Source organism: Triticum dicoccoides, chromosome 5A (genome assembly GCF_002162155.2).
Source record: "Triticum dicoccoides isolate Atlit2015 ecotype Zavitan chromosome 5A, WEW_v2.0, whole genome shotgun sequence".
NCBI classification, from domain to species: Eukaryota; Viridiplantae; Streptophyta; class Magnoliopsida; order Poales; family Poaceae; genus Triticum; species Triticum dicoccoides.
In genome coordinates this window covers 506,696,738-506,708,238 of record NC_041388.1, presented here as the reverse complement: position 1 = coordinate 506,708,238, position 11,501 = coordinate 506,696,738, and the positions used below count along the sequence as shown (strand labels likewise).

The following is an 11,501-nucleotide window of genomic DNA, read 5'->3' as shown; positions in this document are numbered from 1 at the left end:
GTTTGTTCAGCGGTGTCCCATGTGTCAAACCTGTAAAGGCCAAGTCTAGAACACATGGTTATGCATGCCTTTGCCTATTCTTGTTGCTCCATGGGAGGACATCTCTATGGACTTCATCTTGGGCTTGCCAAGAACAAGAAGAGGAAGTGATGTTGTATTTGTGGGCATGGGTAGATTCTCTAAGATGGCTCATTTCATCCCATGTTGCAAGACAATGGATGCTCATCATGTGGCAAACCTATTCTTTCGAGAAGTGGTCCGACTTCATGGAGTACCAAGGTCCATCATCTCAGACCGTGATAGCAAGTTTCTTGCCGCATTTTGGCTCACTTTGTGGAAGCAATTCAACACTGAATTGAAATTTTCTAGCACTGCTCATCCACAAACAGATGGACAAACGGAAGTGGTGAACAAGTTTTTGGGTAATTTGATCCGTTGCATTTGTGGATAAAGAAAGGGGCAATGGGATTTTGCTTTATCTCTTGCAGAGTTCTCCTACAATAACTCCAAGCATAGATCCACGGGAGGGAGCCCTTTTTTCCATTGTCTAAACTAAAGTTCCAACACATGTGGGGGACCTGGTGAAGCTACCATCAAGGGGAAACTCAAAATCAGCATTGTCCTTTCCTGATAATTACACTGAGTTATTTGAAGAGATTCGCGGTACTTTGGAAGCACAAAATCAGAAATATAAACAACTTGTTGATTGCAGAAGGAGGCCAAAATCATTCCAAGTCGGTGATAAGGTGATGGTCTACCTCCGAAAAGAGATGTTGCCTTTAGGTGTTAAAGAGAAACTTAGACAGTGAAGGTATGGACCCCTCTCTATCGTGAGGAAGATAAATGATAATGCTTATGTGATAGATCTTCCAAGTGACATGGGTATATCTAACACTTTCAATGTTGCGGACGTGACTCTCTACCATCCAGAAGAAGCGCTTTATGAAGATAACTCGAGGGCGAGTTCCAAACAACCAGGGGAGAATGACGAGGAACACTAGATGAGAAGAAAGAAAAACACATGCCAGATCAGTTTGGCTACTTCTAGATGCCTCCACCCTAGTGTAGTATTTCTTTGTTTTCTTTACCCTGCCCGCTATTTCTAGAGTTCTCTAGTTATAAGTAGTTGTGAGTAGAGAGATGAATCCTAAATAATGTTCTCTAGAGTGTTCCAGCTATAAGTAGAAGTATGTGAAGGCTTCCCAAAGCCCTATAAATAGAGGTCCTCACCTCTACTTTGTAAACCATACTATGTAGCCACTACCTATAGTAGAACTTGTTCTTATCTAAGATCTTGGAGTAGATCTTGTGCTCTAGGAGTTCTGGATTGAACTCTTGCTGCCATATCGACCTACATTCGTCTCTAGAGCGATATCTAGCGCAACACGTTGAGGGCTTGTTTGGATCACATGATTAGAGAACATATGAATTCAAAAAACACAGGAATTTGACGGGATTGTAGGTACAAAACAGAGGATTACAAAACAGAGGAAAACTGCAAGAATGGTCATTTGGATGGAATACTGGAAAAACACAGGAAAAGTGCCTCGATCCTACGTGAATCAGTGTAAAAAAGAGGTTATAGTGGATGTTGAAATTCCTATATGATTGAGGTGTAGGAATGCAATCCATAGGGATTTTGGAGGTGTAGTTCCTTTGATCCAAATGGCTTCTTTAGGAAAAAAATCTAATGGATTGGAATCCTCCAATATTCCTATGAAAATCCTTCAATCCAAAGAGGCCCTGAAGTTGTTCCTTCAACACTTGTGATGTACACATTGTATCAGCAAAGTGCAGTTGCTCCTCCACAACCTTTGTGTTGTTTCACTTTTTCTCTTTTTAATTTTTCAGGCGGACTAGTCGCGTAAAATCTTTGGTCTTCCCCTAAAACCAATGAAAAAAAGTGAATCAAATTATCCTTCTCTGTCGATAGTTCATGGCCTATTAGAAGTAGAAGGTGCTATGGTGCAATCTTTACCATTAGAAAAATATTGCAATAATAATAATTCATGTGATTGATAAGAGAATTCCTCAGTGTGGTCTTTTGAATTGTGAGGTATCATTACAAGCTTAATATAAGAGAGTTATTGCATTATTACATGATTTGTTTTTCAAATCATTCGGCTGCTTAGTACTCACGAACTATCAAGGAGCTGGAGAAATTGTTGGAATTATATGAAGGAAGAAATTGTTGGAATTCTAGGAAAGAATCCCAGGATCTACCACTTGGCTTATGTGAGATATATTGATCCCTCCGCACAATAATTTGCTTCTCGTATCAACAAATTAGAAGATGTGTCAACCGTATAAACAACGATCAGTGAATAAAAATCTCATAAACAACCATATAAACAACGATTACCACGATGTTTTACCATACTTGGTGATTTTCCTAGTTTCGTACTGCATGTGTGGGCGTAATTATTTTTCCGTGCGGAGAAGGGGGGAGGGGAGGACTCGCATCACAAAAATAAAATTAGGTATGTGCAAACACCAACACCCCTTTAACAGTATAATAAGAAATCCAACTTCTGCACTATACACATTGTTCATGAGCTATAAAGGAAATGGTAAAATGTTTTCCAGCATAGCGTTCCTCTAGTATCGGCGGCCACCACCGGTCGATAAGAGCACCTTGGTGCGCTTCTTGCCCGCCTTTCCGACTCCATTTGGTTTAGGCGTCTCGACGCTGCTGTCCGCAGCAGCTCTGGTGGAAGATAAGATGCTGGCAAAGGACACGGAAGACGCTGATACCGGCCCTGCACAACAAGCAGCACAGTTATGCGAGGATTTTATTAGTACAGATTACATATATAAAATGACCTGGTTATGGTGGGGCGTACCTTGATCCCTTGTGATTTCATTATTGGCGTCTCCAGTTTCAGCTCTCAGAGGAGGCGAGTCTTGCGCAGACGCGAAACCAAGCCGTGTAACATCGGAGAAAAGTTTACGTTCACCGGCCGGTGGACTCGTTGATGGTCCAGCAGCATTATTTCCCAGAGCTTCAGTGAGAAATATCCGTGTGTAAGGCACTCGTGCAGAATTGCAAACATGAAGAGAACACAAAATGTTGGAATATCGTAGTATGCAGTACTACATACTACCTCCATTCACAATTAAGATGTTCTAACTTTTTTCTGAATAAGATGTATATAGACACGTTTTAGTGTGTTTGTCCATTCACTTCACTCCGTATGTAGTCCATATTGAAATATCCAAAACTTCCTATATTTGTGAACGGAGGGAGTATATAGAGAAGGAATTTCCTTTATCAATTCCAATCTGGCTGAGGTTGGGCCAAATTTCTAGATGTCGCCCATGGTGAAGATATATCAGTTCTGAACATAACACAGGGTATATAATGAGCTACAAAATTTACCTTCAAAGTCATCGAGAGAGAACATAACATCGCTCTGAGTACGAGAGAAATTTGTATATTCAAAACGCATAGCAGATTCCTGCGCAGCAGCAGCTACTTCGGCCTTCACCCTGTCCTTTTCTTCCTAGAAAACAGTAAGAATGTATTGTCATGCATGAGACATCTAAATATTAGATCGATCTTATTCCTGGTAAATTTAAACTCGTCAGCTTCCATCTAAGCAGTAGCAGGCACAGGATTACCAGGATGGATGTTTGAAGTTTTAAAATATATTGAGCAATAAATAAGAGGCCTTTTTGTACATGTCATTGCAAAGATGACTGATAGTTATGTGCCTTTACAACAAGTTTTTCATAGTATATGTAGCAGCAATGGTCAAAAACAAAACATTTTTTAGCTTCCCTCAACTATGAGAAAAGAGACGCACACACAAAACCATTGGGTGTACCAATTGTACTCTTGAATATACTCTGGTTGCTTCAGAAACCAATTTCACAGAAATGGCTACCTGCCAACTACTCCCTCTGGTTTTTCACTTTAGGTTTATCTTAAGTTACACTTTATAAAGCTTGACCAATTTTAAATTAAAAATGGAATACATCAGTATTGTTTGTAGGGCACCTTTTACCAAGCTAAACTTAGGTGGTACATATCCCCATTAATTGATGTTGTATACTTGTTAAGTGCAGATATCTCCTTTTCTTTCATTCTTTTTTCTCGACAAGATAGAGACTGAAAATCAGATGCGATAGTCCAGGCAGCGGCTGTATGCAACAGGAGCCGAGATCCAAAAACATGTAACAGTGTTAGGACTCGTCGTTGCAGTTCCGAACCCAATTGCTACATAGGAACTCATTTTTCCGAAGTTAGACCGTCACAAATAACCACAGATGCACAGGATGCTGATGATTTTTAACAAAACAATATAAGCATCAAACACCAAGCAATAATAGATCAGACCTTCTTGGCAGTTTGCATTCTTTGTTTCTCGCGCCTTTTGATTTCATCCATGAATGGAGCCAATGAGATAGGAGGTAACATATCACTCAGGTCAATTTCGCAGAACTGTAACGTTTGCGTTATAAAAGGTCAGAATAGGATCAAAAGCAAGACTAGATTTGCGCACGAGATTTACCTGGAACGTTGTAGTTAATGAGAAGTGGCTTAAGAAGCGGTAGCGTTTTCTTGAAGCCTCGGACTGTGTTATAGTTTCCAACTCCAAGATTTTTCCAGTCACTCTGTACAAGGTGGGACAGTATCATTAGAGAACACAAGCAGCACTCAGAACTCACACAAAAACACTCTCCAACCTGAATCTGTTATCATACTAGACATACAAAATAAATCAGTTCACATATAGAGACAACACTAAAACTAAATAACCACTCCAACTTTATAAACTGAAAAGCACAAACACCTTTTGATTTGACCAAAAGACCGCATACAATTTCTGCACAAATCAAGATCTTCAAGCTACTAGACCAGTAGGGGGAGAAGCCCCTACTGATTTTTAATAGAGAAGGAGATGTGAGACCCGTGTAAGAACCGAGGTTCAAACCCGCGCCGGCTAGGAGGCAGCACTGCACTATGAACACTGAGCTGAGAGCTCATCCACTTTGAACCGGGCAATTCTCTTCTTAATTAATCGATGAGGCAAATCATTTGCCTCCGTTTCGAGAAAAAAAGATCTTCAAGCTACTAGCATTGCCTCACTGGACACTGGTGAAGAGCTAAGAAGCACAGACACAGCTAGAAGTGCCATATGGCCGTCCTAGTATGATGGGACACAAGGACACGGGTGGATACACCGTGATACGCGTATCCTGCAGTATCCCACTCTTTTTGAACTTTATAAAAAGCAAAAAAAAAAAATTACAGGATACCGCCTAGATACGGCTTGGACACGACTGGGACTCGGGAGCCCAATAACGGCCCGATAGAAAACCAAACATCGGTATGGACCTGTCGTAATAGAGCTACATTTGAGTTTAGATCACTTAAAACTCCGTTTGAATTCATATTTTCCACTTGTGCTCTTCTATGTTACTGGGCAGGTCTGATGAAGCAGGAGGATGCGTCTGATCTGAGGACTGGGGGGATCATGCTGAAGAACAACGCTTGAAGGCTGATGCAAATATGTGCTACCGTGTACCAGGAAGATGGGGCTCGTTGATGGATGACATCTTCTCCGTCTCAGCCTAGGATATCAGTTTGGTTCGTCTATCCCCCCTGCGTGGGGTCGTTCTCTTTTGATGCTCACATGTGAGCGATCTATCTGTGGTCTAAAACTAGACAGTGCAGTGGTTTGGTGGTAGTGATTTAGTGTAATAGTGTCGTCTGGTTTTCGCCCCACAGTGAGTAATCTCGATGGCGAGTCCTCGCGGTGGGTTTCCCAGCGATGCTTGAACCGCTTTCCTCTTTCCCGCCTCATTTTCTGGACATTGATGTATTTCCGTTATGTCGCAGTAATGGAAAGGGGTAATGCCCGATTCAAAAAAAAACATCAGGCAGGTTCCAACGTTCCTCCACCTCCAGCGATACAGAAGACAGCCTTGCTCCAGCCTCCTCCGCCGTCGCAGGGACTCGACGCCGCCTGGACTCGCCGCCGCCGCTGCCTGGACTCGACGCCGACGCCGACGCCGACGTTTCCCCCAAGCGGCTCTCCCGATGGCAAGTGTCTTACATTTTGAAACGGAGGGAGTAACACAGTAGCCATATGTAGCGCCGCACTGCTCCTATGTGTTGTGTGTGCCTTTTTGTATGTAGCATATGCATAAATAAATGATGCAGCGGTTTGTGAAACACACAATGCAGGGTAACCACAGCAATCATATTTGACGCTCCTATATCGCCTCCAGCTCCCTCCAGCGATTGCCTCAACCCCCACGATTTGTTTTCAAATCCATACCCCACCTCCTCCCTAATTTCTGGTTTTTTACTACTGCACCGATTTTTTGGCCATCATCACCTTTCCTTTTACTTTTCTTTCCTTGTTAGCACTTGCTCGCCCCCAGTCGCAACAAACATGTATATCTCCTAGATCCCCGCCTTCTCTTCCCGAAGGACGTCCTCTAAGCCGACTGCACTCGCTTCTCCATCTACCCCGCCTACCAGTCTCTCCCTCTCCCAAACGTAATACATGTCGCCGTCACTGGTGTCTCCGCATCATTAAAGCACCATCGGCACACCTTGCTAGAAATTAACTACCAGAGTACATAACATTTTACCTTTGATTACCGAAAGAAGCATGAAGTTACTTCATCAGCACTTGCGCAATTAATAAAGGATTCATTTGTTTATACATGTGTGTTGCATGTCACCATCCCTCTTCTATGGCAGGAGTAAAACTAATATGCACCAAGGTGTGGCTCGTATTTGGGCAGGGTTCATGAACATTGGATCGGTAGCACTAAGGCTGGATTCTGCACCACCCTCATGTTCAGGTAATATAAAGTAATCATGTAAGTGTTTGCTCCAGTAATTGATACATGTTTCTAATCTTGTCTGGGTTTTTAACGATGGGTCACCTGCAGCTGATCTTTGTATGTGATTGTAGAATTAGGATCCATGTGGCCTCTCGTCGCCTTGATCGACAACCTCTCCAACCGCGTTGGTAAATTCATTGTGGCTTGTGTTTTCCAGTAACTTTTTCCTCTAATCCAAAGGTCGGAAGGCAATTTTAGATTGGTTATGCACTTCTTCGCAAGCAACCTTTCACCACAAGCGAATTTCTTAGGTTTGCTTGTGACGAAAGGCATGATACTCACCACATAGAACAATGACCCATGAAGAGCCCATGATGCTGGATGTGCCGCCACTGCCCACTGCTGCCTTCCTGGCTCACACAGGCGGCAACAAGGTTAACCGCCAACACTCACTGCTACCGTCCCCGCCCATGCAGGCAGCAATGAGGTAACCACCAAGGTCTGGGGGTTTGGCTGGGAATTAGTTAGTTAAACTGCGGAACAATTAATTTTGTGGAAGGAAGATAATCCTATGACCGAATACCATGATAATAACTATTTTTGCATGGACTCCAGTCTCCAACCTTTGATCTAGCTATGTTGGCCTGATATTTTTACACCTTTTGTAGGTATTGTTCGACAACAGAGCATATCCTCCCAGCTCAAGTTTATTGAGGTGCATAATGAGTGGCCATTCTTCGGCAGGGGTGATAAGCCATGTCATAGATTTGACAGATGCAGAAAATATGACAATGAAGCAGACATGGAATAGGAAGGAAGGGGCCTAGAGGGTTGTGTGAGATGATAGATGCTGGAAAGTGGGTGTGTTCCACATAGCCATCGTGCATCAGTCATTCAGTCAACATGTGGAGAGATATAATGTGATAAGAGAAAATTGTTTGATTAATTGTTTAGTTATTTACTATATGTTTTATTGTCCCGTGACACGGGTATTTAGCTAGTTTTATATGTTTTAGTCTTAGAAACTTTGTTTAGCATCTGTCAACTGCAAGAGTTGGGGCTTCTCTGGAAAAACGGATTCTATAGGAATTTCATACAATTAGAATCATGTGTATAATTATATGATCATATATATGAGTTCTTCATTCCAAACATTCGCAGTGTGCACTAAACATCATGTTTTCCTTACCTTCGACTTCGGGCAAATCCAATACAACATGTCGCTTTATATCTCTTTTTTCTCTGATCAAGAAACATTAGCATGTAACTCTTCTGGAGCATTCAAACATCTACGACTCATGGACACCTCTAGGTCTGGCATGTTGTTGTAGGCCCAAGCACCAGAGCATGTCTGAAACAACAACAGCATTCACGCCACATGATTAAGTGATGTCTCGGGTTTCTAAGGTTGATAAAACTAACCCAACCTGGGAGTACAAAGCCACTAGGCTCATGGACAGTCACTAACCCCTCCATTAAGAACCTATTTCCTGCCGCTACATCCATCCTCCTTTCATGTGCCAGCAAGCTCCCATGCTACCAATGAGCAATGTTCCGATTAACTAACCAATTCGCCTATTTAACCCTACTCATCCTGATTAAGTGATGTCTCGGGTTTCTAAGGTTGATAAAACTAACCCAACCTGGGAGTACAAAGCCACTAGGCTCATGGACGGTCACTAACCCCTCCATTAAGAACCTATTTCCTGCCGCTACATCCATCCTCCTTTCATGTGCCAGCAAGCTACCATGCTACCAATGAGCAATGTTCCGATTAACTAACTAATTCGCCTATTTAACCCTACTCAGCACCTGACTGGTATGGTACCAGTTACCGATATCATGAATGTTTCCAATGAGAAGGGAGCCAAAACTTGGTTTGTAGACTGGTTACCAGATCAAGCAAAATGAATTATATTTGGTGCAAAATCTAATACCTCAAAGTTCTAGTAAGACTGGTTATCAGATCAAGCAAAATGAACTCTTTCTGGTACAAAATTTAATATTCCAAAGTTCATCATTAGGATGCAATTTAACCATTACAATAGTTGTACAATAGCAATAAAATAATGACAACAGATTGTCTGGGTTTCCAGACTTTAGGGAATAAAAAAAATCCTATATTACCTTGGTGGAAGCATATCAGAATTTCCAAAATGGTTAAGAAGGCATTTCATGTTCAATGGATGAAGAATTAGGTGCTGACCATCAATCACCTGCAACAAGATTTTAAAATTAAAAAATTTGTAAACACCAAACCTTGAGCACTTGGAGAATCAGCATCACATAGTCTCAGGCATGACACAAACCTGGTAAAATGTGTATGAGTCTTGTTCATTTGAATCAACCGCAACAGCATGTCTCTCTTCCATTTTTTGTGGCGCTCCCTTTTTGGAGTTAATATATAGGGGTGAAACAGAAAGCCCTGAAACACCGGTAATAATATCTCCATCTGAAAGAGGGGAGAGTTTATGCCCACTGTTCGTATGTGAAGTTTTCGGATTATCAGAGTTCTTCAATTTGGTACTAGAGATAGGAGAGGAGCTATTTTTTAGAGGACTGCTACTGTAATATCTGAACTCAGACCAGTATTTCATCCTTTCTTCCAGTTGCTCCAAAGCAGCAGAAACATATGGAAGTTTCTCCAAGTCATCAACAAGGCCTAAGTCAGCCATCTGCAACCAATTACTGAGATCTGATTTTGCCCCTCTAACGGAGAGCGCAACATCAGATGTCAGAATGAACTTGGAGAAAACATTGCAAGGATCTTCATCTAAAGAAGAATATTCACTAGGCGAATTCCTAAGAAAAGGAGTGAGTGAATTTTTTGACCGCCCCAGAAGTGCGAAGGTCACATTGTCGCCAATATGGAAATGCTGAAGTTGAGTGACAAAGATGGTGGTCAACTCTTTTGCAGATATCATCATGAAACACAGTGGGCACTTCTTCCAGCACTCACCTCTGTAATCCTCTTTACCCATTAGTAAATAATGCAAAATGCATGGAAAGCAATAGATATGACCGCATGATGTAATCTGCGGGCACAGCGGGCTTTCCAAACAAATTGGACATCGCACCTCAGAAGGGCTACAATATCTTACACAGATGATATCTTCCCACTGGAGCATCTTATCAGGATCCATTGAATCAATCTGATAATTTCCAGTATCCAACACAACGAACTTAAAATTTGCTTGGAGGAACAAGTCCTTGTTGTAAGGCTTAATCTTCCTTTGCCTTCTCGGTGGATATGTTCTAGGGCCATGAGGCTGCGGTCGAGAAATAGGATCATACTGGAAATTCAGAAGATAATTTGCATTCACAGCCTGATTCTTTCTAGAAGCCATCAGAGCTCCATTACCCTGAAGTCCATCAGAACTATGGTCAATCTCTAGGGACCCCACCAACTCAAGTCTCTGAACATCTGCCTGAACTGAGCCGCCACTGTGCACTGTGAGACGCAAACTCCCCTGTCCAGAAGACTGGCATTCAGAAACATCACTAACCTCTTGGGCGTACGGATCATCCTCTTGACCAGATATTCTAAATCCAACTACCTGGGATTGAATTCATTCGCATGGATAAGCCAAGAGCAGAAAACAAAGTTGTTTGTACATAAAACAGTTAGCTTGAATTAAATTAAACTAAAATTATTCAGATGTTCTTAAATAACTTTACCGCTTGGGATGTATCAACAGATTGTCCGATAAAACCCACTGAGTCTGCAAAATATATCCTCTTGTTAGCATTAAACTGGAAATGGAAGGTTTTGAGATAGTGAAGGCGGGGCTAATACCATGAAAGAAAGACAACTGTGGGGCATATGCCATGTAGACAACTTATGAGACTGAAGCAGATAGTTATCAATCAGCATGCTGACACGAGACATTATCAAGAGTCGATGTGATAGAAGTAAGAAAATCAAGAACACAGCATCACTGCACAAGGAGCAAACCAGCTAACATACTTTGACTGAAAATATGAAATATTATTTTACACCGTTTGCATATGAAACTATTGTTCAGTATTATAGTAATTAAGGTTTCCAAACGGCAGTCTTATGCTCATGGAGAAGCATTTGATGTGTGTATATTGGGGTACGTGTGAAGCAGATGGACATGCTAATAGCCTTACATAACAGAGACCTCATAGCCTACAGCTAGTCGTATGAACGGAGCACCTATGCTTCACAGAAAATAGCATCATCCAGAGCAATAATATGTACCTGAATTCCTTAGAGGCTACCGTTGAGCTATCGTATTATACCAAATGGAGAGTCAAAAGCTCAGTTTAGCACAATCCCCAGAGTCAAAAGCTCTAACCCTAGAGCTAGAGACTTAACTCTCAATCTATCAAATACACTGTAGGTACAGAGGTACTACCAAAGCTTTCACCCGAAGCACGGGGCCAGTCCTGCCGAAGTAGTAATACCTAACCGCAGCCTGGTAGCATCTAATCGACCAGTTAACCAATCCAATACAGATCTACCCACAGCACCCGCCAATCGATGTACGCATGGAAAGGAAGGAGAGTGCGAAAAGACCGAGAGAAACTTCACCGTTGCTTGCGCCGTCCCTGCCGACGCCAGGCGCGGCGGCAGAGGCCCGAGGGGAAGAGCGACTGCCGCGGCGAGAGGCGGTGCCATGGCGAGGGCTGGGGCTAGGGTTCGAGGCGCGCGGAGCGGGCGGGTGGGATCC

At 42.4% G+C, this 11,501-nt stretch overlaps 1 protein-coding gene across 1 annotated transcript; it reads right to left on the bottom strand.

Annotated features, from left to right (window-relative positions):
- Positions 1 to 2,350: 2,350 nt before the first annotated feature.
- On the bottom strand, positions 2,351 to 11,495 carry LOC119302428 (RING finger protein 10-like; the record flags this gene model as incomplete). The annotated part of the gene is made up of 9 exons (XM_037579468.1): positions 2,351 to 2,759; positions 2,844 to 3,002; positions 3,380 to 3,503; positions 4,340 to 4,444; positions 4,515 to 4,617; positions 8,932 to 9,020; positions 9,114 to 10,361; positions 10,483 to 10,526; positions 11,363 to 11,495. Coding segments are annotated over 9 exons (2,166 nt in total), but the record flags the coding sequence as incomplete, so codon positions are not given.
- Positions 11,496 to 11,501: the final 6 nt, after the last annotated feature.